Consider the following 24,673-nt stretch of genomic DNA (forward strand, 5'->3'; position numbering starts at 1 on the left):
TAGGTGCTTGTTTCATAAAGACTAGGGAGACTTTTAAATCCTTCACTGCTACTGTATTCTCACCGAGTGAGGAGCCACTGCACGTGCCTTTTAAAGCTTTCAAAGGAGGGCTGAGTAGTTACTCAATCTGTTACTGATGCTGTTACTCCATTTGCATCCTGTTGTGAAATGAGGTACACTTTATGTATTGGTGCCAAGGTAAATGTCAACTGTATCCATCAAAAATTTATAAAATAGACATCTAAGTTAGAAAAAGAAAATAATGTTTCGCTTTGGGTCTAATGTTGCAAATAATCGCTCCTGAAGACTAAAACATCTTTGTTGTTCCGCATCCCTTCCCTCCACCCTTCAAGAACTTGCATTTTTTAACTTTTCAAGTGCTTTTGATTAAAAATACCTAATCTACTTTGCTTCACGGGTTTTTTAAAGAATCATTCTTGTTCTCTAAACCAACTTCGTAGAAATAGAGAGGAAGTTAAACTTTATACAGCATTTGAATCTTTAAAGGTATGAGCATCCTAAACAGTAACTCACTTCTAATAAAGATCTTGCCATTCCTAACTGTACTTTACTAAGGTAGCTGTTTAATAAAAACATATTTATGCAGATTCTATAGAGCAACTAAAACGGGACCCATAGATGTGGTGAGTAGCACAAAATGTGTGTGGCAGTTGGCATTTATTTGCAGCGGCATATAAAATTGTTAATAATCCTGTCAAATCTGTTCATGAATAATTTATTAATCCGATTGCTGGAGTGCAGTGCATACAGGAACTCTATGTATGCGTGCATGTGTACACACCCCCCATGCAGGAAGGACACTACTGCCGTATTCCAGAAATGACAAAAAAAGTAAAAATAAGCAAGAATCACATAATTAGATGTCTTACAGTCTCATAAAAGGGCAGTGCTGCGAGGTTAAGCTGGTGAGCTAAAAAACAAACAAAACAAACAAAAAACCACAAAAGCAAAATCCAGTTGCCTGAGATCGGAGCTCCCCGCAGGATTCGCGCAGAGCGAGGAGCGGGGAGGACGCCGTTTGCGGGAGGCGGGGGCCGGGATCCCGACACCGTCCGCAGTCTCCCCGGGGTCTCTCAGGGAACCGAGGTGGTGGCCGTCCGAGGTAAGCGCCGAACCAAGGAGAAAGCGCCGAGCGCGTCCACAAAGCGCCCGAGGCCGCCCTTCTCGCCAAGGCTCGGCAGCTCCCGCGGCCTGCGCTGGACAAGCAAGAGCTGGACGGAAACGGTGGGAGGCCGTAGGCGGCGGCTGGGGGCGCGGGACCCGCGCGCGGGCGCGGAGGCAGGCGGGGAGGCCCCGCAGCCCGCGCCGCCGCCAGCCGTCCCGAGCCGCGTGCGCGCGCGGCCGCATCAGCTGAGCGCGCGGCGCGTGTCACGTGGTGTGCGTGTCGAAGGTCACGGCGCGCTCACAATGGAGCTCTCGGAGTCTGTGCAGAAAGGCTTCCAGATGCTGGCGGATCCCGGCTCCTTCGACTCCAACGCCTTCACGCTTCTCCTCCGGGCGGCATTCCAGAGTCTGCTGGACGCCCAGGCGGACGAGGCCGTGTTAGGTAAGCCGCTCGGCTCGGCTCGGAGCTGGATCCGCCGGGGTGGAGGGGCGCTCGGAGAAGAGGAGCCGGCGGAGCGAGAAGGGGAAAGCCCCGGGAAGAGGAAGTCTCCGGGCTTTGCCCTTCGCTCCGGACGGAGTGTTGGGGACGTGGCTCTGCTAGGACTCGGAGCAGACTCTGAGCATTGTTTTGGCCCCACTTGGCACCTGCATAGAGCCAGCTCCACGTTCCTGGCCCGGTTTCCCTCCCAGTCTCTTTGTTCTTTTGTAAAGCCGGTGTTCAAGTCTTGTTTGTGGCCTAAACATCTAAGGTGTTTAGCCTTGTCTGAGGCTGCGGCTGTTTTGACAGTTGGACTTCATCTGGGGAGCTCCCTGCAATTCAAGCTTCCAGGGCTAGGCTAGCAAAGGTTTAAAAGGGTCTGTTTCCGAAGTAATTACTAGGTCAGATAGTGTTGACATTTGCCAACTTAGAGCATACCTCAAGTTGCTGTGATCACTCCAGCGCTCTAGTTCAGCATGTTTTACACAGGTTCTACGCCTAGAACCTTAAACTATGATGCACAATACTTTGATCCGCCCCAGTTACCAGGATGCGAGTGTCTTTTAAGCGATCCGGTCAATGACTGCGGAGGTGCAGTGTCAGTATGGATTGAAGACATATTTTAAGACAGATCGCTTTTAGATGATTTTCTTAAATATAAATATCCCAACAATTCAAATTTTTGTTTTTTTTCTGTAGTTTCATGAACTAAACACTTGTACAAAAAGTATGAAAGTGGAAGTTCTTAAACGAAAATAGTAACCACCACCTGGGTTAATCTCAAAAAAAAAAAAAAAGATGACTGTCAAACCCTGAAAGTACTAATATAATTTTGAAATTTGTATCTTATATTCTGAACTCATGCCCTACCTTCTACCCCCTTGATGTATTTGTTCATGGAGCCAGTTACCCTAAACTCATCATTTTTAGGATGGAAGTTTATTCTAAAATTGACACAATGTAAAATATTTATCTTGTTTTTACTTTGAATTTACTCCAGTGTTAGAATGACCATTGCATTGTTATATTTTCTTTGGGGGCTATAATATTTTTTAATAGTAAAAATATTAAGGCAAAATAAGTTAATTGAAGCTAGTAATAGTAGAGTTCTTGTTGTGTTCTTTTTATTGTTTTTCACTTGATCTTGTTGCTCATCTCATTTACTTATAATTGACTGTCCTTATAGTTGATTTTTTTTAAATCTTGTTAAAGGGTTTTTAAACCCAAATTAAAATATCCTTTTTAGGAACATGACTGTAAAGAATTTATTATCATAGGCATCACTGGAAGTTAATTTATTTTAGATCATCCAGACTTGAAACATATCGACCCAGTGGTTTTAAAACATTGTCATGCAGCAGCTGCCACTTACATACTAGAGGCAGGAAAGCACCGAGCTGACAAGTCAACTCTAAGGTACAGGATTTATTTAAATATCCATTTATTTTCAAATACTACCTTAATGATTTCAATTTCAGTTTTAAAAATGGAGACAGAACTTTGGCTTTTTTTTTCTTTCTTCTAGCACTTATCTAGAAGACTGTAAATTTGACAGAGAGCGAATAGAACTGTTTTGCACGGAATATCAGGTTACTTACTTTAAAATTTTTAATTAACAGTACTATTTTTCTTTTACTTTGTTTGTAAAGATGTTTTTTTTTCTTTCTTGCTTGCTTTCTTTTTCCTCTCCAGAATAATAAGAATTCCCTAGAAATCCTACTGGGAAGGTAGGTACTGTATAAGGTGTCAAGCTGAGGCACTTTTCACTTGCAGGTATGAATGGAGAGTGTTGGTGTGAAACAAGATCTTCGGGATCTTGACCCAAAGAAAAGGAGCCAAAGGGCATGTCAAACAATTGAAGTTAAGCTAATGTTTTTAAAGATCGTTTATTGAGATGATTTTGAAATGCTACTTTATTTTTAAATTCTGAATGGTAAAGTTTAACAATGGTTTAAATTCAGAATGGATTAAAATGGAGTTGGGGGTGGAAAGTAGAGCCATTCTTAGTAAATATAAATAACTGAAAAGTTCTTCTGAGGAGACTACGTACAAAGTTATCATTGCATCTTTCAGTATAGGCAGATCTCTCCCTCATATAATGGATGTTTCTTGGCGCTTGGAATATCAGATAAAGGTAAAGTTTAAGAAACTTCTCTGGGGGGGATTTAGGGAACTTCTTAAAACCTAGAGTTAAAAGCTGTTACGTGTTTATTGTGTTATTTTAGACCAATCAACTTCATAGGATGTACAGACCTGCATATTTGGTGACCTTAAGTGTACAGGTATTTATAGATAAGTCTTATCCAATAATGAAATTTATAATTTCATTGATTTAAATAAACAGCGTTTTTTGTTGCGTGTTTTTTTTCCTGCCCTAGAACACTGATTCCCCATCCTATCCAGAGATTAGTTTTAGTTGCAGCATGGAACAATTACAGGTACAGTATTAGGATCTATAAATATGCCTGTCTTTTTATAAATGTTTACTTGAGAGTTATACTCTTGGGAAGTTCAAAAGAAAATTAATCTAACCATTTGTCAGCAGATAATGAAGATTGGTTAAGGATTTAATGGGAAAGGGGCATCAAAAGTAGTATTTTAAGATAGGCTTCACTTGAAATTAAGATGTTATTAATAGAGAATTGGTCTGTATTTGCTGTTCTTGCTGATTGAAATAAACTTCTGTAGTGTTTAGTGTAAATTCCTTCTATTCATGATGAGTTTGATCCAATAAGATAAAGCAAAATTAAGAGCATGGCTTTGAAAATGTCTTTGCTTTCAGAAATTGAATTAAACTGTCAAAATTGGATTTTGAAACAGTTTTTTAATGACTTTATAAAGGGGGAAGTATACATAACATTCTAAAACTGTTTATATTGCCCATTTAAGACTGGGGAAATTCAAAACGACATTTATTAGTGGATATGACAACGAATTTATTTCATAGTTTTTAAAAAATGAAGCTCATTACTGGAAATTTAAGTGAAATTGAATTTTTCAAAGGCATCTTCTGCAGAGTCGTTTTAATGTAACTATGAATCAAACTTTCAACTTTCAGAAAATGTGTATACAGCATAACCTTTGTTAGATAACTTGAGAAAATTCAGATGTATCTGGGCGGTTAAGGATCTGGTTAGAAATCATGTTTCAGTGTGAGGGCAAATAACCGATTTGAACATGAGGTATTTCCGAGGAAACGCTTCTTTTGCCCGATAGTAGTTTGTCAAAGGTTAAAATCTTGTTGAATTTTAAACTTGTTTGGAAGGTGTGTCCTGATTTTTTTTCTTGCATCTTTCTTGAGCTTGGATACTTCTTTCCATGTTTTATCCTAAAAACGTGGTATTGTATACACGTCTTTTAGGACTTGGTGGGGAAACTTAAAGATGCTTCGAAAAGCCTGGAAAGAGCAACTCAGTTGTAACTTGGGGAAGTTAACGATCCGCCCGAGTGCAGAGGAAAGCCAGAAACGCCTTGCCTTCAGCTGAACCACCGTTTGTGCGAGCTGGATGTCCTTTTCAGTAGAAAAGAATTTTCCTTTTGAATTTATACCATTCATCAATTTTGACACTTTAAAAACGTGTGAAAGGGTTAAGAGGGAAAGATACTGCCCAAGTATTCGAATCGTTTAGTAGTAACTGTCCATTTATCCTATTTTGATCTTTTTCAAGTCTTCTGAAAGGAAGTAGACAGTATTACACCCTGAATAAATAAGGTGTTGTTTTCCACAAAGAGTGATGATATTTTGTTTGGATCTGAGTTCGTGTGTTAATTATTACTTTGTGTGAAGCTAGATAGGAGTAGTGTGAACTTTTAACGATAGCCTTTTCTCAGGATTAAAGTTAAACACGGAGGAAACGATGCGATCTCCTGGGTCTGTCGCAGACCCCTGCTTCGGGGCTCCGGGGGCGGGCGCGGGCGGCTGCCCGGCCCGTTACCTGCGCCCGAGGGCTCGCCCCCAGCCCGACCCTCGGCCGCCCGGTCCCGGCCCGGCGCGGAGACCCTGCCCGGAGCCAGCCGTCGCCCGCGCGCGCCCCGCCTCGGCCGCCCGCGGGCGGGGAAGAGGCCGGCGCGGCCGCGGGCTGGCGGGCAGGGGCGGGCGCTGTTGTTTCCGCGAGCCCAACTTGGGCGCAGGTTCCGCGCCGCGGCGCCGGAGCCTGGGCCGCAGCCCGCGGGGCCGGCCGGGGGGCGGCGGCCGGGGGACGTATGCGCCCCGGGAGGAGGCGGGCGGCCGGGAGAAAGAAAGAACGGGGGGCGGGGTGGGCTGCGCGGCGTGCGGGGCCGGAGCGGCGGCCGCGCGGAGCAGGGCGGCGCGTGTGGCGCTGTGGAGAAATGTCTCCGCCGCCGCGGCGCGGAGCGAGGGAGGGGGCCGGGCGCGCGGCGCGGAGGGGAGGGGGCGGCCACGGGCCTGACTACACCGACACTAATTCCCAGGCCGCCCTTAAGGAATGAGGGGAGCACGTGACCCGCTGGGGGGGCGGCGGGGGGAGGGGGCGGGCGGACTCCGAGCCATTTTGGAGCCGGTGTCAGTTTCCACTCTGCCTTCAGCGGTGCATTTTTTTCCACCCTCCCCTCCCCCTCCTCCCCTCCCCCCGCTCGCACGCACACACACGGCGCCCCCCGCCCGCCCGCCTCCCCCACAGCAACTATGAAATAATCGTAGTATGAGAGGCAGAGATCGGGGCGAGACAATGGGGATGTGGGCGCGGGAGCCCCGTTCCGGCTTAGCAGCACCTCCCAGCCCCGCAGAATAAAACCGATCGCGCCCCCTCCGCGCGCGCCCTCCCCCGAGTGCGGAGCGGGAGGAGGCGGCGGCGGCCGAGGAGGAGGAGGAGGAGGCCCCGGAGGAGGAGGCGTTGGAGGTCGAGGCGGAGGCGGAGGAGGAGGAGGCCGAGGCGCCGGAGGAGGCCGAGGCGCCGGAGCAGGAGGAGGCCGGCCGGAGGCGGCATGAGACGAGCGTGGCGGCCGCGGGTGCTCGGGGCCGCGCTGGTTGCCCATTGACAGCGGCGTCTGCAGCTCGCTTCAAGATGGCCGCTTGGCTCGCATTCATTTTCTGCTGAACGACTTTTAACTTTCATTGTCTTTTCCGCCCGCTTCGATCGCCTCGCGCCGGCTGCTCTTTCCGGGTACGTAGGAGGCGAGGCGCCCCCGGGACGGGGCTGGGGGCCGGCGGGGGCCGCGCGGGGCTCGGGGCGGCTGCGGGTGGAAGGGGAGCCCCCCCCGCGCCCCGGCCGCGCCGCCGGGAGGGCGCTGACAGCGTGGGCGCCCGGCCCCGCGCCCCGCGCCGCCCGCCCCGCGCCTGCCGGCCCCGCGCACCGCCCTCCCCGCGCCCGCGAGCGCGCGCCCGCCGCCGCCCGCCGACTCCCGCGGCGCCGGGACCGACCCGCAGCCCGCGCCGCGCCGCCGCCGCCAGCAGGGCTCGGCGCCGCTCCAGCCGCCGCCGCCCGCTCAGCCCCGGCGCGCCGCGCGCGGCCCCACGTTTTAGTTCCCCGCTCCCCCAGGCGCCCCTCCGCACCCTCGCGACGCACATGGCCCCCGAGAGGAGCACTGGTATTTCCAGCCTCGGCGGCTCTCCCGGCCGCAGCGCCCTTTGTTGAGAGGTAGATTTGGATGAAACGGGGACGGGTTCCTGAAATCGGGAGCTGCTTGGGTCAAGTGGCTTCCCTCCTCTCCTGAAGAAAGGGCTCTGGAGGGGCTCCAGCAGCCAGAGAACGCCCCCATTTTATAGGGACGGGTTGCGTGGGGGGCAGCCATCCCGCCAAGGTGGGTGTTAGGCTGGAGAGAGCCCCGACGAAAATGTTATTAACTTAAGTTGGGGGGACACTTGTCTGAGATTGGATGGCTGGTAAGATGGCGGTTCCCAGTTGTTTCCAAGGTCTCCTGCATTTGTGTTTAAAATGCTAAAGTTTTCAAGGTGGTGTGTGTTGGGAGTCTTGGATAAGTGCTCTGAACATCACTTGGGAGGTGCTCCCTGGGAAGTGGGCATTTCAAATTTGGAGCTTTTTGTGGAGTGAAGATGGTGACTGGACGTTAGCTTTGCTGGAGGCTTGCTTTCTCACTACTACTTTTTCTCCTTTTTCTTTTTTCCCCTTTTGGAGACTGCAACTTTTCTCTCGACTTCTACTAAGGGATGCACTCAGCATCATGACTCCAGTCCACTATCTTTTACAGGTTTTGCTAAATGTCAGCATAGGTCATTTGGCAAAGGGATGCTTTGGAAAAGAGCACTAAAAAGTTGATTGCATATGTTTACGCAGTCACTTGGGCTTGACAGTGATATGGCATGATCTTTTTCCCAGAGATTTACAGTTAATAATTGGAAGTAAACAAGTAGAGAGACTTTGATCATTACCACTTGCAATAAAAGGATTTAGTGGGCTTAGTGGTCACGGTTCAATATATGAAAGAGAAGCATGTATTAACCCCTTCCCTTAATGTGGGCAAAATTCCGAGCATATTTATCCAAATGCAAGTGTAGGTCGGTGGTGTGTACAACGTTATGAGTAGTTCAACCTATATTTTATAGGAACCTTAACTCCCATGTTCTGGAAACACATTATAAGCTACACTAAACAGTTGATATTTAAGGATGCAAATTATTGACAGTATATAACAAGTTATGAGACTTTATATGTTAACATTTGAGTTTTAAGTAGACCGATCAGAAATCCCTGGGATTGATTTTATAAACAAAATTATAATTTTTTAGATTTAATTCCATACATCTACCCCAAAGTGTAGTCAGAAGTGTTTGAAATAACCTACTTGTGTGAGTCTTATGCCTAGTAAAATATCTTTAACGCCATATACAAGTCACTTTGTATGCATGTATACAAATAAAGCTTTTGTAAGAAAATTAAGCATTTAATTGTACATGATAAATCCATTAATACTCTATCACTAACTTCTTGGATGTATGTTAAGTGTGCAGATAGGCTTTCTCCCCAGGAGTCAAATTAACCCCAACTTTACCCATGCTTATGTTGGGCTGTGAACCCCAACTGGGGCTATGGAGTTCATTTGCATTTCTTAGATTGCAGTAGGCAAGCTGATGGTTAACATAAGAACTTGCTTCTGTTTTCCTTCATTTTGACATTCCGGGTGTTAGGCCTCCACCTAAAAACTGACAGCCCCAACTGAGTGTGTTACAATGGCAAGTTTTAACGGTTGAGTATTTTTACCATGATATGTTTGGTGCAATTTTTGTTTGCTTAACTGGCAGTTTCTGGGTTGGAACCTGGAAGGTTTTCACTTCTGAGGTGGGAGAGATTGTTTCTCAAATCTTATCAAGCACGTCAAACACTTTGGAAGTCTTCATTAGGTTGCCACTACTTTCAAAGGGCATAAAAACATAACTGATTTTTATATAAGTAACAGTGGTATTTATTAGCATTATAAATGGTCACAGGATTGTGGCCAAATTCTTCTGAACTGAGGTAGAGGAATTGTGTGAATTAAGACTTAAGATGAATTTGAAAGACTTTTGGTCAAGTACATGTGACTTAAATGCTCAAAGCCAACCTGTAGATAACCCTCCACTGAGGTTTGATTGTTCTCCTTGTTAATACTTGTCTTTGTGTGGTGTTGGTTTTCTGCAAGCTAGAGGAGAAATAAAGGCAGCTATTTTTATTGGAGCCCCTTCATGAACTTCGTGATCGGTGGTTTTTTAGTGCAGTATGCTTTCACAGGCAAACAGAAATATCAGCTTGCTATCTTTCTAGGAAAGATCCTGTGGTTTCACAAGGAGAATTTTCTTTAAGCACCAAGAAGGCTGTTCTTTAATTTACCAAGTATAATTTGATTTAAATATTGCTACTCTTTAGGGTCATTGCTCTACCTACAACTCCTCCGTGTCCCGCTTAGATTTATGTTAATATGTTGACAATATTCTCCAAAACAAGTAATCCAGAGATAACTGAGGAGTCAGTCACACAAGAAGTTTTCTGGTAGAGGTCGCCAGTTGCCACTGTGGTCACTTTCATAAGAGAGGCTTTGTTTTGTTTTTTACCATTTTCTAGAGGTTAGCTCTTAATTTCAGCCATTGAGCTGTGTTGATTGGTGTTTCCCTTTACTGCATTAATACACCTTAGGAATTAAAACCGCAGGTACATCTTACTGCCAGTTTCAAAAGGTCCTGGATTTCCATTCAGGGAAGATTTGAGAATGTACTTCAGTGAGGTCTGGAAGCTTAGTCTTGTATCAGGTTCTGAAATGAATGAAGGAGGGGGGTTGAAGTTTATTTTTCAAGAATACTACACGAAGTATTTGACTTCCCTGACTGTCGGCTGGTGTATTGTTGCTGACAGTTCCCCATTGTGACTTTCCTGTAATAGAGATATCTGTTGGGAATATCATTTCATCGTATGGGGGGTTTTACATTTGTTTTTCTCTCCTGTCGCTGCTTTGGGTTGACAAGCTGTTGATTTAGCGTTGGAAATGGGCTGGTCACATGGTTCTGTACATATTGTCACTATTGTACCGATTAAAGTACTTTTTCTTGCCCCCAGCATAGTTTGTCCAAATAAGACACTGGGCTTTGCCCTCTCCTTCTCTTGTAAAACAGATTTCAGTTTTCAGCCTTTCCAAAACTTTGTATCGCTCATTTAATCTACAGGAGAGCGTCACATTAGAGAAGGAAGTTTTAAAGAGGTTCGGTTCAATAAACATCTCTGCAATTTGAGCCCTGACGGTTTCGGGCTAAGTGCACAGTTGGCAATTCTCAAAAAATCCCTTCGTGAAATTTCTGACCGAGTGATTGCAGACAGGACAGACCGAGAGAGTCGAGATCTGAAACCAGCTCTGCGCACCAAGTCGACGTGAAAAGAGGCCCCCGGAGTGTCCGAAATGGCCGAGAGTGCGGTTTGCATTTTCCTTTCGCGGGCGCTGCCGCAGGCTCCGGAGTCCCCGCCGCCCAGGACTGGGTCCCCGATCCCCGCTCCCCAGCGCTGTGGCCTCGTGGGGCTGCCCCGCCCCCCCGGCGTCGCCGCACCCACCCCGCCCCCGCGCCGGCCCCGCCCCCGCGGCGCGCCGCCCCTCCCCCGCCCGCCCGCCGCCCCGCACGCCCGCCGAGGCTCGGGGCTCGGGCCGGGCTCCGCGCGGAGTTGCAGCGGTGGCCGGATGCCAAGTGTAAGTGTAAGTTGCTATGGAAACCCCGACCGAGGCGAGTTCCGAATCCGGAGCGAGACGGAGCCCCGGGCGCCGCCGGATCCGCCCCTCGCATCCCGGCCCCCGGGCGTCCGTCGCGCTCAGGCCCCGGCCCAGGCCGACTGGAGGTGCTCCTCCTGCGGCCCCAGCACCCGGCTCCGGAAATGCCAGGGATGCAGGGAGGGCAGAATTGTTTTCCCTGCGCGTCGCGTAAAAACGTGCCAGGTTCTGCTTGCTGGAACCGTCTAAAACAACCGGAACCCCGGATTTTCGCTTGCAGATTCTTGAGGAAGTTTTATAATAAATTCGGAGACCTGGAACAAGCCCTAGTGGTTGGTAAATATCCGCGGGGATTGTGTGGCGTCTGCAGCAGCCTTGGGGCTGCTGGGCTGGAGGACAAATGGAAGAAAGAGACCCTAATACGCTCAGCTCCCAGCCCCCACCCCAGACTTTCTTCTTCCTACAGGAATGATCTGAGAGACCAGAAGTGTAATGTTAGTTGGATCCTTTTGCATCAGTTTGGTAGAACTGATTCCGATCTGATGAGTAAATTCCTTCTGTAGAAACGTTAGGACAGCCCAGCTGTACAGTGTTAAATGAGTTTTATAAATTCAGTGTTTCAGGGTTTGTGATTACTAGATGATCTCCATTCTTGTTCTGTGAATTATAGCCATTATTTCTGTGTCTTGCAGGATTTTTTATCAAGCAGAAATGCATCGAACAACGAGAATCAAGATCACTGAGCTAAATCCCCACCTGATGTGTGTGCTTTGTGGAGGGTACTTCATTGATGCCACAACCATAATAGAATGTCTACATTCCTGTAAGTACCGAGCTTTAGCTCTCTTTTGTATCATGCGTATTTCACAGTTCGACCTGGAATTTGAAAACTATTAATGATTCCTGCAATCTGTGGAAATGTTGGTACAAAGTGGTGAAGTCATTTTCTTCTCTTGCATCTAATGACTTTTTGTTAATATGTATTGATTGTATTACAAGCATGCAATATATGTGTTCTCAGGATATGAATTAGCTTATTTAGTTGGAAATGCCTTTCACCATCTTGTTTTCTACTAGTTCTGGGTTTCTAACACCAATGCTTTATCCACTCATTTCTAAACATAAAAAAATTCACATGTTCTACTTCTAGTCTGTAAAACGTGTATTGTTCGTTACCTGGAGACCAGCAAGTATTGTCCTATTTGTGATGTCCAAGTTCACAAAACCAGACCACTACTGAATATAAGGTAGGAAACTGTTTAAATTCCTTGTTTGTAATTATTATTGGAGTTGTATAATTTACTGAAGGCAATCCTATTTCTTCATAGAAAATTTACTCTTGAATACATAACTAATATGTGTGTGCTTTGTGGAGGGTAGCCATTTAATTTCTTGCCATATTAATGGTGACCAAGTTTAGACAAAGTTTAGTAGTATTCAAGTGATTTTAAGATTTTTTTTTTCCTAACTGTCCTTTAAAAACTGAGTTAATTTACCTTTTTTGCATTGCTTTATGGACTTCATGACAGGCAAGAATAAATATTTAAAAGGGCTTCCATTCCTCTTTATTCTCTATTCATATTAGCTAGTTTAGTAACTTGAAAGGCACACTTCTTTTGACTGAGCAAATGTGAAGAATTTATTAGTGAATATAAAATATTTTTCTACTGATTTAAAAAGTGCTATATACAGAGAACTTTTATTCTCATAGTTTTTATCTTATCAATATAGTTATAGACAGCATCACAATCAAGTAAAATATTATAGCACAAAAAAGACTATAGAAACTTATGAACATTTTTAGTTCTTGCCATCTGAATTCATAGTTTTCTATTTTAATTATTTTTCAGGTCAGATAAAACTCTCCAAGATATCGTATACAAATTAGTTCCAGGGCTTTTCAAAAGTGAGTAACTTGCTTAGAAAATGAATTTAAAGAGATTATTCATTAGTTCTTTGTGTTATGCCAAATGTTTACATCTTTTTTCCCCATTCAGATGAAATGAAGAGAAGAAGGGATTTTTATGCAGCTCATCCTTCTGCTGATGGTAAACCTTTTAGGGGAGGGAAGACATTTTATTTGGGAGGAGAGCTTATCTAGGAATTAAAATGTATTAAAATTGACTTTACCACTTCCATCCTCTTATATATAAAATTTATTAGGCATCTGATTTTTAAAAATTACATTTCACTATATCGTTATAGCTGCCAATGGCTCTAATGAAGATAGAGGAGAGGTTGCAGATGAAGATAAGAGAATTATAACTGATGATGAGATAATAAGCTTATCCATTGAATTCTTTGACCAGAACAGGTAAAATCTTTAGGCAATCTATTTTATGCTAATGTTTTATTAGATTGTTTCACTAATAAATTTTCTCTTTCTTAGATTGGATCGGAAAGTAAACAAAGACAAAGAGAAATCTAAGGAGGAGGTATGTTTCATGTTACAAAAACATATAGAAGAAACATTGTTTGGATTCCAGATTTTATCAGGGATTGTGTTGCCCTTTAGAATATTCGGCTGTTAAATAGAAGAAAATGGTCATGTTTAATGTTTAAGAAAGGTCTACATGTGATATTTAATAATTAGAATTTATTTTATATATGATTGTTAGTCTTAAAAAATATTTTAAGTAGTTCACAGTTAATACTTTGGTATGCTTGAAGATTATGTTAGGAATCTGTTCATTTAGTATTTGTAATGATAGTAAACTCAGTGTAATTAGTTGAGAGGTTGGTCACCTCCAATTTTGTTTGATACTAGTATCTTTTATATTCAAGCAATCAAATTGAAACTTTCTTCATATCTTAAAGTAACTGAAAAAGTTACTTTTCTAAATGTACTTTTAGGTGAATGATAAAAGATACTTACGATGCCCAGCAGCAATGACTGTGATGCACTTAAGAAAGTTTCTCAGAAGTAAAATGGACATACCTAATACTTTCCAGGTATCTACTTTTATATTCTTCTTGCATTTTATATAGATTTTACAATTTTAATTACATTTTTCACTTTGGATTTTGAACCCAAAAAAGCAATAGAAAAAAAATGTAAAGTTAGTGCTAAAGTTGAAATTTATCTTAAAACATTTGGTATACATTCTCTTTTATGCTATGAAAACAAATCCCTTAACACTCTAGAAATAATTTTTTCTCATTTGAAGTTTCAGGAGTCTTTCTTTGTTAAAATGTTTGGAGAATATGTTTCTTAAAGCACTTTTGGATTATATTTAAATGACAAAAAATGTAGATTTACCTTTGTTCCTTTATTAATAAAAGTATTTTTCACTAGATTGATGTCATGTATGAGGAGGAACCTTTAAAGGATTATTATACACTAATGGATATTGCCTACATTTATACCTGGAGAAGGGTAAGTAGCATATCTGTTGTTAGATTATGATGGTAAACTATATTTAAAGAATTAAGAGTAATTTTTTTCCTTTTAACTTTGTAGAATGGTCCACTTCCATTGAAATACAGAGTTCGACCTACTTGTAAAAGAATGAAGATCAGTCACCAGAGAGATGGACTGACAAATGCTGGAGAACTGGAAAGTGACTCTGGGAGTGACAAGGCCAACAGCCCAGCAGGAGGTATTCCCTCCACCTCTTCTTGTTTGCCTAGCCCCAGTACTCCAGTGCAGTCTCCTCATCCACAGTTTCCTCACATTTCCAGTACTATGAATGGAACCAGCAACAGCCCCAGCGGTAACCACCAATCTTCTTTTGCCAATAGACCTCGAAAATCATCAGTAAATGGGTCATCAGCAACTTCTTCTGGTTGATACCTGAGACTGTTAAGGAAAAAAATTTTAAACCCCTGATTTATATAGATATCTTCATGCCATTACAGCTTTATAGATGCTAATACATGTGACTATCGTCCAATTTGCTTTCTTTTGTAGTGACATTAAATTTGGCTATAAAAGATGGACTACATGTGATACTCCTATGGACGTTAATTGAAAAGAAAGATTGTTGGTATAAAGAATTGGTTTCTTGGAAAGCAGGCAAGACTTTTTCTCTGTGTTAGGAAAGATGGGAAATGGTTTCTGTAACCATTGTTTGGATTTGGAAGTACTCTGCAGTGGACATAAGCATTGGGCCATAGTTTGTTAATCTCAACTAACGCCTACATTACATTCTCCTTGATTGTTCTTGTTATTACGCTGTTTTGTGAACCTGTAGAAAACAAGTGCTTTTTATCTTGAAATTCAACCAACGGAAAGAATATGCATAGAATAATGCATTCTATGTAGCCATGTCACTGTGAATAACGATTTCTTGCATATTTAGCCATTTTGATTCCTGTTTGATTTATACTTCTCTGTTGCTACGCAAAACCGATCAAAGAAAAGTGAACTTCAGTTTTACAATCTGTATGCCTAAAAGCGGGTACTACCGTTTATTTTACTGACTTGTTTAAATGATTCGCTTTTGTAAGAATCAGATGGCATTATGCTTGTTGTACAATGCCATATTGGTATATGACATAACAGGAAACAGTATTGTATGATATATTTATAAATGCTATAAAGAAATATAGTGTTTCATGCATTCAGAAATGATTGTTAAAATTCTCCCAACTGGTTCGACCTTTGCAGATACCCATAACCTATGTTGAGCCTTGCTTACCAGCAAAGAATATTTTTAATGTGGATATCTAATTCTAAAGTCTGTTCCATTAGAAGCAATTGGCACATCTTTCTATACTTTATATACTTTTCTCTAATAATACATGTTTACTTTAAAAATTGTTGCAGTGAAGAAAAACCTTTAACTGAGAAATATGGAAACCGTGTTAATTTTCCATTGGCTATGATGGAATTAATATTGTATTTTAAAAATGCATATTGATCACTGTAATTCTAAAACAATTTTTTAAATAAACCAGCAGGTTGCTAAAAGAAGGCATTTTATCTAAAGTTATTTTAATAGGTGGTATAGCAGTAATTTTAAATTTAAGAGTTGCTTTTACAGTTAACAATGGAATATGCCTTCTCTGCTATGTCTGGAAATAGAAGCTATTTATTATGAGCTTCTACAGGTATTTTTAAATAGAGCAAGCATGTTGAATTTAAAATATGAATAACCCCACCCAACAATTTTCAGTTTATTTTTTGCTTTGGTCGAACTTGGTGTGTGTTCATCACCCATCAGTTATTTGTGAGGGTGTTTATTCTATATGAATATTGTTTCATGTTTGTATGGGAAAATTGTAGCTAAACATTTCATTGTCCCCAGTCTGCAAAAGAAGCACAATTCTATTGCTTTGTCTTGCTTATAGTCATTAAATCATTACTTTTACATATATTGCTGTTACTTCTGCTTTCTTTAAAAATATAGTAAAGGATGTTTTATGAAGTCACAAGATACATATATTTTTATTTTGACCTAAATTTGTACAGTCCCATTGTAAGTGTTGTTTCTAATTATAGATGTAAAATGAAATTTCATTTGTAATTGGAAAAAATCCAATAAAAAGGATATTCATTTAGAAAATAGCTAAGATCTTTAATAAAAATTTGATATGAAAAGCACAATGTGCAGAAGTTATGGAAAACCTATAGAGGATTACAACAGGTAAACGTTAAAGAGAATACATTGCTGACTTATAGTGATGCGGCTAAGAAGTACGTGCTTTGTTGTAAAATTGCTTGAAAGCCCATTGAAAGATGTATCTGTTTATTTACAGTCTTTGAAGTAAAAGTTACCAATGTTTGCCAATTTTGGTGAATTTAACTCATTTTCTAGGCTCAAGTTTTTCATGATGTTTAAGACAAAGAAAAGTTAATGGAAGTGTCAAGTGATATTTTTACCTTGGATGATCATTTGTATAAAGAATGAAAAAATATTTTTAAAAGGCTAAAAACTTTAAATGCTAGTGGACTGTCATTTGACTTACATAAAACCAAGTTATCAACATGGAATTCAAACTTTACATCTCAATCTCTTTATGATGAATTTATTTTTGAAATTGCTTATTAATCAGATACTGCAGTTATGGCTTACTTAGCACTAACCATATGTGAAAATGTTTCCATTTATTTGAAAAATGATTTTTTTCCTCCTACTCAATTAGAAAATGGCATAAGCTTAAAAGCATATTTCAGCCAAAATTTTTTCTGTTAAAGATTATGTTTTGTATTCTTAAATAAGCAGCTATTACAGTTTGACAATTGAGATTAAAAACCTTTGCTAAATTACCATGTTAGAAAATTTCAACCTTATGAAAACCCTTATCAAAAGCTGCTAACTTTGTAACTTTTAGTAGTCAAAGCAGGGTACAGGAAAAGTCAGCTTTAAGTTTGACTTTTGCTTCCGAAAATATTCTAGAACACAAAGTTAGTGCTAACAAAATATTTCAGAGAAAATGCCTAAATTGATTTTACAGATTTTTAGCTTAAATGCAAAGAGAAAAATGAGGCTGGTTGCTGTTGTGTAAATAGTGATCTATCTTGCTTTACACATGCATACCATTTTACAAGTACTTTTTGGTTTTAAAATTGCCGGCCGTTAATTGCACTGCATTGAAAAAACAACTGCCCTTCAGTTGTCTTAACCTTCCAACCATATTGCTATTTCCATATCCATACGTGATAATATTTGGACCTCTGGAGGGAAAATGCAACAGGCAGAGTAAGCTGGTAGGAACTTTCCTTCATCCTTTCCTCTTATCCGAATATTTTGAAGGTGCAGTTAATCTGTGAAGTCTTGTTACACTCATTGTATGGGCCTATTAAGGTTTTGTTATGAAAACAATAGGAACTTAAATACCCATGTGAAATGCGCCTTGCATTGACCAACACGAAAGGAGGACGTTTGGTATTTTAAAATAGTTTATTTTATGGTATCTTTTGAGGGGATAGGATTTACTTTTAGAAACAATCTACACATGGAATCCAGTCTCTTAAAATCCTGGGGTGAAGCAATTGTTACTTTTTCCATTTCTCTTCGTATTTTAAAGGTTTGATAAATGTTTTAGATCTTTTTCTTCCTAATACACGAGGAATGATAGTTGGAAATTCTGATTTAGTTTAGTACTTAGTCGGAATGGAGGCCCCATAAGATTTTTAAAATACTTTGGCTGTTTCCCCCACACAGTCTTCATTGCATTTTATCCAAAACAAAAAGGTCTTGATCAAATTATATGAAAAACGACTAGACATCATTTTAGATCTGTGCTGCATCTAACAGTACACTAATTAAAACCTTTCAAAAACCGTCTATGCCTCTAAGACACTAATTTGGTGCAAAGATCACTGAACCCAGCTCCAACTTAAAGCTCTTGAGATACATCATTTCACTTTAGGATGTTTCTTCATGTACAAAATGAACACTAACACAGGTGATAATTTCTAAGGTTGCTCTAAAAAAATTGACTCCTCAAAAAAAAGCCCTCGAACTAAATTAGGACCACAAACTTCAAAGCGACAAGCCGAGTTCTTTACAAGGAATAGAAGGAGATATCCATATATTCCAGCCTTGCAGAGAATCAGATTTGCAAATACCCACCGCGAAGACCTTGAGCCAGCCGATCTCCCTGCAAATCTCAAGATCGCCCAGTTTTGATTATGAAAGTCTTCGAAAATGTTTACACAGTTGAGTGTTTCCTGTTTCCGCAGTTAATTTTTTTTAACGTTTTTTTCTTCTTTTGGTTCTTGAAACGGATTTCCTTTATTTGCACCAGTTTCTTTTTCTTAGTGTGCAATTTCTAGAGGTCTCACATGAAGAACTTCACTATCAACTCTGTCTTCATCAAGTCGACGACATCAGAAGTCATGTCATATTTATCACTGGAAAGGCTCCTCTGTAGCACTCTTGTGAGAAGAGTTCTGGAGAAGTTCAAGTGGAAAACTCATTCGGAAGTCGCTTTAGCCCTCCAAATAAATAGTAAGCGCTCAATAAAAACTTCCAACAAAGGAGTTAGAACTACTCTCATTCTTCAGCCCCTAGCCTTTAAAAATGTCCCTTCCGGGACTATCCGAAGTCACTTTCATAAATAGCAGGTGTTGTTCCCTACATTTCAGTAAAATGCTACTTCTTGCTCTGATTGTCGGGTCATCATGGAATGCAAACTTCACCGTGGACGTGATTTCAACGTTGGTGCGGATTTGGAGATGTCCAACTCTCTGTCCTCAATTAGCCAGAACTCAAGTTGAGACAAGAGACTTGGGAGGCTGCAGACCCAGGTGATAGGGAAGCGCGTCTGAAAGTGGGATGCCAGGAATGGGATGGTGGCCGAGACCGACACCGAGGTTAGTGCAGGTGGAGAAGTAGGTCCAGGAGCCCAAGTCACAGGTCCGAAGTCCTCAGGAGCGGAAGATCTTCCAACTAAGCCGGAGAGCGGGGCGCACCGCACGGCGTGGAGCATAACGCCCGGGCGAGGGTGATTGGGGTGGGAAACTCCACTGCTTTCCAAAAAACAGGTTTCTTAGGTTCTAGTGCCCGGTGGAAAGGGCACAGTACACCGGCCTGGGGGAAATCACCTGACTTCTCCTTTGGTAAAGGCCCCCCTTACCAACGCTGCCTCTCTGGTAAGGGGGTCCTTTACCAAAAGACACCTTAAAGAAGAAACAGCCTCTCTCCTTTTCCTTATTTTCTAATTAGCATCTTACAGAGGAGTGGAAACAGCTACAGCCCAGTCCCCTGCTCGCAACTGCGCCACCCCAGTTCGGCCCTGCTGGGCGCGCGAGCCAAGGCCGCGGGGCACCGGGAGGCCATTTTGCGCGTGCGCTGCTCGCCTCGCGCCGCCCTCGGCTCTGCGGACTCGGATCCCGCCAAATTTGAACGCGAGATTGTCAGGCCCTGAGGGGCTTGAGGGGCGGGGGAACGACGCCGCTCTCCAAAGTTGGACGCCGTGGCAAGCGGCGGCGACAGCCGGGTGCTCGCTGCCTCCCGAGGTGCTCCCTTTTCCCGCCGAAGCCCTCCACAGCGGCAGGCCGAGGCGCAGCGACGTGTCCCTGTACCCCGAGTTCAGCGCGGGCGGGAAAACGACCTGCACCCGGGGAGGCAGCGGCTTCGCGGGCAGAGCCCACGGGAGCGCGCCCTGCTAGGAGCCAGGCCGGATAATCGCCTTTCTTTGTCCTCCCTCTTCGAGTCCAATCAATGCCCTTTCTCCTTAATGAACGAGGTGTCCTTGGAGTTTGGGGTTTTGTTGGATGATTTTAAATAAAATTATTAAGTTATAAAGTGGCCATCCTGAAGGTTCCCGAAGGCGACTTCATGTCTGTGACTGGAAAGGCCTAGAGGAGAGCGTCCTCCCGCTGGGCTCGTTTAATAGAACGCGCTCGAATCCCCTGGGAAAGAGCCTTGACTGGGTGACAGGGCTGAGGAGGGGTGGCTGCGCGGCGGGAATCTCAAGATCTGGGCAAAGGCTCGCGTCTCGGGACGCGAAGTCGACGCCAAAATGGGTCCCCGGACAAGGCGACCCTGGGAGTGCCGGCGCCCCCGGCCGGGCAGAGGAGCGGGTGGGCCGAGGCTGGGACATCGCCTCCGAAAGCTGCCGGGACGCGGCGGCTTCCTGCAGAGCCCGCGCCTGCCGGATCCCCAGAACACAGAAGCTTCTCGGACATGGGAGCTCCCCGTGCGCCCTAAAACCAGGAGAGGAAGGGACGATTTGGGGAAAGGGACTGGGGAAACAGCGGAGAAGTGAAAGCGGCCTAAAATGGGCGACGGCGGGCGAGTCCTCTTTATCAGTGCAGCAGGCTGCCGGAGCCGCCATTTGGTGGCGGATCTCGGTAGTTCAGTAGCACGTTGTGCTGAACGTCACAACTGGCTTGTCTACGTGGCATCGTCATTTCTTAACCGCGGTTTTACGAAATGCAAATTTCCCCCTGGCCTTCCTCCTCCGCGGCCGTCGACCCCCCTCGGCGCTCCGGGCGGACGGCTCCGGGGCGCGGCTCGTCCCTCGGGGGGTGCAGCCCCCGCGGCCCGAGACCCGGGGAGGGCCGGGGGTACTTTCTGCGAGGCGCCTTCCCCCCGGCTTCTGCCCGCGCCAAAGCCTGGTGGAATCCAGCGCAGACCTAAAGCACGCTTGACACCCCGATTTTTCGAGACTAGGACGACTCTGAGCCAGCAGCTTTCCTCTTCCTCTCGGGGAGAATCTCATTTCCTTGGGGTGGTGAGGGTGACGGGCACTGTCTTTTGGCCCCGCGTGTCCGTTCCCCGGTCTCCCGCCTCACCCCTCTGCGAGGTGAGGAGGGGAAACGGCGAGCTTAGGCCTGGCGGGAAGGAACCTACCCGACGAGAGGGCTCCGCGGGGAGGGTCGGTTGGAATCCCGCCCTAGCGCCTCCTGCTCTGCCCGGTCCCCACCGGGGACGGGGAATGCCAGTCATTTCTGTTGAGTGCTAGCAGGGCCGGTGTCACCACCTCGGGTGGCCGAGGCTTCGAGGTTTTCATGAAAAGCCCCCGAAGCGTGAGGCGCCCGCCCAGTGGAGAACAAAGGGCCGAGGGGCGAAGGCGAGGCGAGGCAGCGCGCGCGGCTCCCTTGGCTCGACCTAGCTGGGAGTCGGGGGCGCGGGCAGGGCTCACTCCCGGCCTAGAAACTGGAGCCCGCCGCCCCCGCCCCGCAGGCGACCGCAGGGATCCCATTCTTGGAGCCCGAGCTGCCATGTTGCCTTCGCGGAGGCCGCCAGTCACTTGACGCTTCCGAGACAGCGAAGCCCCCAACCTGAGAGCCCTTCGGCCGTCTTTGCCGCACAGCTGCAGTCAAGGCCCGGAGGGACTGCGGGACGCGGGCGGGAGCGAGAGCCCTGTGGGCTGCCAAGCCGGCGCGGCCGCGCCGCGGCAGCCGCTTCCCTTGCCACCTTCGTTCCAGGGGCTGCGGGGCTGCGCGCTCGGCAGAGGCTCGGTTGCCAGTAGCAACCACACGACGGCGATTTGCAGCCAGGGCCGCCGCCGCAGCCGCTGGTACCTCTGCCTCCTCCTACAACTCGGGCTCGAGCATTTGAAACCCTGGGGGTTGCCTTCGGTGACATCTCTCGCCCCCACCTCCGGTCCTCAGTCTCCAAAATCCTCAGCTCTGCTCAAAAGCCAGCGCCCCCGGCTGGGCCCTGCCCCCACCGCAGACAATAGGAGCGGCTGGGAGCGCACAGGGCGGCGCGCGCCGCGAGCAGCGGGCACCTGAGCCCCCCAAATCCGGGCGCGTCGCTGAGTCTCAGCCCCAGGTGCCCTCTTCGCGGAGTTGATCAGCAATTCTTTTTCAGTGGCCAATTAGAAAGCTTTTCTTGACATCAGAAATAAGGGTGGTGCCAAAGAAAGAAGTCAAACGCCCACTCCCTTTCTAATAACATCGACACAAAGAAGAGCTCATGGTTGCGTCTGCGCTTGGTAACAGTGGCTTTCCTCTGTGTTAGAGCCACAGGCACAAGCACCCGCTGCTATCTTTCTTCTTCGCCTACCATGAATATTTTGCATGAAATCCAGAATGTAACCATTTGCATTGGCTTAACTGTTGCATCTGGATACTAGTTATTTATCAGTGGATGGAACACTTTTTTTTCCATTTCATTGGATGATCCGCATCAACCCTTGGCAGTGTGGACTGCGTGGTTTGAAACATAAAGAAAACGACTGGCATTAACCCTTGAGGGATCTACTTTTTTCTGTGGCTCTAGAACACCAATTTAACTTTTTTTAACAAGAGAACTCTTGTTAATGTTTTAAGCAGGTTTTATTGAAGAAAAGTCCTTAGAGTATCTAGCTAAGTCTTTTATTTAGCTACTAGGATAACTCGGGAAATATGTGCATTGCCAAATTTCTTCGCTCTTAATAATTGTCCCGGCTTTGTTAGCTGAGTGGTCTTAATGGGTTAAAATTTCTTGTAAATCACAAATGTGCTGAAATTTCCAAGTTTAAAGCTCCCTGAGGATAAGCACCTGCCTTATTCATCTTCGTAAGCGTCAGAGTCCTTTGAACATAACAAATATTTGTCGGACTTCCAGGGAATTTCAGAAGTCTCAACAAGTCTTATTAGGAAAAAAACTAACTTACTGATAACTAGCACAAAGCTTGGATATCTTTAATGAACTCAATGAAAAGCTAAACAATTTCCAAGCTGGTAGCATTATCAGATATTCTCATTCATGAATATTTAACTTAATTATATTTCAAATGCCATAGATTGTATGTTAAAATATCTGACACATGTTTTCAGGATTCTAAGGAGAATGACAAATTGTACATAAGAACTTGAAACTGCTAATTTCTCATCTAGTGTCTAAAAATTTGGTTAAATAGCCACAAGTAAGGTGCAACTTTAAAGTGCTTTCATACTTTCTGATAGCACAGACATGTCATTAACTGTCTTTACAGCTGGACAGGAATGCTTAAGGATCTAGCGTTGGATATTGCAAATCTACTAAGACAAGGCACCTTGAAATATCCTCTTTAATTTAAATAAGCTTTAAAGCATACTGAAAATAGTATGTCTCAATCACAAGTGATGGTAAACTCAAATTAATGCCTCCTGAAATGACTCTTAGGTATATTATTAAAAGAGGTTCACCTTTAAGCTTCACAGAATATCAAGTTCATTAAATAAGACAGTTTACCTAAAAGAAGAAAGCACTGCTTGGTTCCTAGAGGGAGCATAACGACCTGTAGCTTGCCAAACCACCCCCATCAGCACCTTAAAAATAGGAAAGCAAGGCTTTAGTGAAAAGTTCCTTTCTACGGTCTTTCAGGAAAGAAAAGCTCCAACAACTTGCTTTGGACCAAGTTAAAGAGATTATCTCCCTTTTTCATTACGACTGTCTTTCAATGAATTGAAGGATAAGATCAAAGTGCATTCATATTCATGTGAATTATCGCTATTGACTTGAATAATGATGGATTTCATTGTTTTATTTAAACTGAAACCAGGAACGCTGCTGCTTTTGAGGCTACACCCCTAAGGCTGTAGAATTTCTTCTCTGAGGACTCAAAAGCCAAGCAATTAGGTCTGACAACCACGTCATTTCCATAATGTACTTCCGTACAGAGGACTTTTTATTGGAATCGGTTACATTTCTATAGAATCTTATTACCACTCAATTTTTGACTTCTTTCCAACCTTCTCAACAAAACTCCTAAGTTCGGCAAGTACACTTCCAAAAAACTTATGAGTAAATTGTACTGAGAAGATACAGTGATGTTTCAGAAGCTTTTATTAATAGCTGTTCATGAATCAGACAAATTAATGTTATCAGTAATTACCTCAGGAGAGTGTTTTTGTTTTGAACATGACACATTACAGTTTTTCTAGGGTAACTGAAGAACTCAGTTACAGTAAGCTTGGGAAAATGTGTTTACCAGCTGTTTCTTTCTAAATATGCCTCATGACAATTTTCTTAAGACATTTTCATTGGGGTTTTCCTCAAACTGTCCCGTCATTTTCTAAGGAGATGGAAGTTACTAGATTCAGTGGAACTCCCCCTCACTTTCACCAAGTGATCACCCTGCTCAAATAATTCTTATTACAATGCTTATCAGTTTGGAGAACACTTTTTAGGAAATTCATTACAATAAAGTAAGCTTGTCATTGAATTCTGCAAGCAACCCTTAAAATAGACTTAGGAAACTGCATTTTCCTGAACTTTAATATACACAATTTATATAGCCTCTCTAAACCTAAAAAGAGACTCTAGTGCAACAAAAGTCTATTACATTATCATGGTCTGCAGTGGGTTCTGGGAATATCCTTTCCCAGAAAGAGAACTGATTCAGTTACTTGGTTTTTCTCTTAAACTTTTGCCATACATTTAAGGCATTACACATAAACCACATTTTAAAAAAAATTCAATGTTTTTCTATTCAATTGGGCTACAAGAGATCTCTATTTTCATTTACCCATTGTGTGTTTTTAGTATTGCAAGACACTCTTTAAGCCAGGAATTATTAGTAAATTGTTTCTCTTTGGGATATGACCATATATATATTGAA

The 24,673-nt window shown here is 43.9% G+C and overlaps 2 protein-coding genes across 6 annotated transcripts; both read left to right on the forward strand.

The window, feature by feature from the left end:
* The first annotated feature begins 1,339 nt into the window (after positions 1–1,339).
* Positions 1,340–5,332, forward strand: COMMD3 (COMM domain containing 3). The gene is made up of 8 exons (XM_008974838.3): positions 1,340–1,567; positions 2,908–3,019; positions 3,129–3,192; positions 3,296–3,330; positions 3,677–3,737; positions 3,829–3,885; positions 3,982–4,041; positions 4,965–5,332. Exons 1-8 carry the CDS (start codon positions 1,429–1,431, stop codon positions 5,022–5,024), a joined length of 588 nt encoding a protein of 195 aa, XP_008973086.1. The 5' UTR covers positions 1,340–1,428; the 3' UTR covers positions 5,025–5,332.
* Positions 5,333–6,587: 1,255 nt separating this feature from the next.
* Positions 6,588–16,060, forward strand: BMI1 (BMI1 proto-oncogene, polycomb ring finger). Of its 5 annotated transcripts, none has more exons than XM_034930091.4 (10): positions 6,588–6,726; positions 11,437–11,567; positions 11,895–11,991; positions 12,595–12,650; positions 12,742–12,792; positions 12,950–13,058; positions 13,134–13,179; positions 13,598–13,696; positions 14,040–14,120; positions 14,205–16,060. In XM_034930091.4, exons 2-10 carry the CDS (start codon positions 11,456–11,458, stop codon positions 14,532–14,534), a joined length of 981 nt encoding a protein of 326 aa, XP_034785982.1. In that variant the 5' UTR covers positions 6,588–6,726; positions 11,437–11,455; the 3' UTR covers positions 14,535–16,060. The 5 variants fall into 5 exon arrangements, with proteins under 5 accessions (XP_034785982.1, XP_008973088.1, XP_034785983.1 ...); XM_008974840.5 differs by lacking the exon at positions 6,588–6,726 and adding an exon at positions 6,966–7,200; XM_034930092.3 differs by lacking the exon at positions 6,588–6,726 and adding an exon at positions 10,626–10,726.
* The last annotated feature ends 8,613 nt before the right edge of the window (positions 16,061–24,673 follow it).

Source organism: Pan paniscus, chromosome 8, assembly GCF_029289425.2.
Source record: "Pan paniscus chromosome 8, NHGRI_mPanPan1-v2.0_pri, whole genome shotgun sequence".
Classification (NCBI taxonomy): Eukaryota; Metazoa; Chordata; class Mammalia; order Primates; family Hominidae; genus Pan; species Pan paniscus.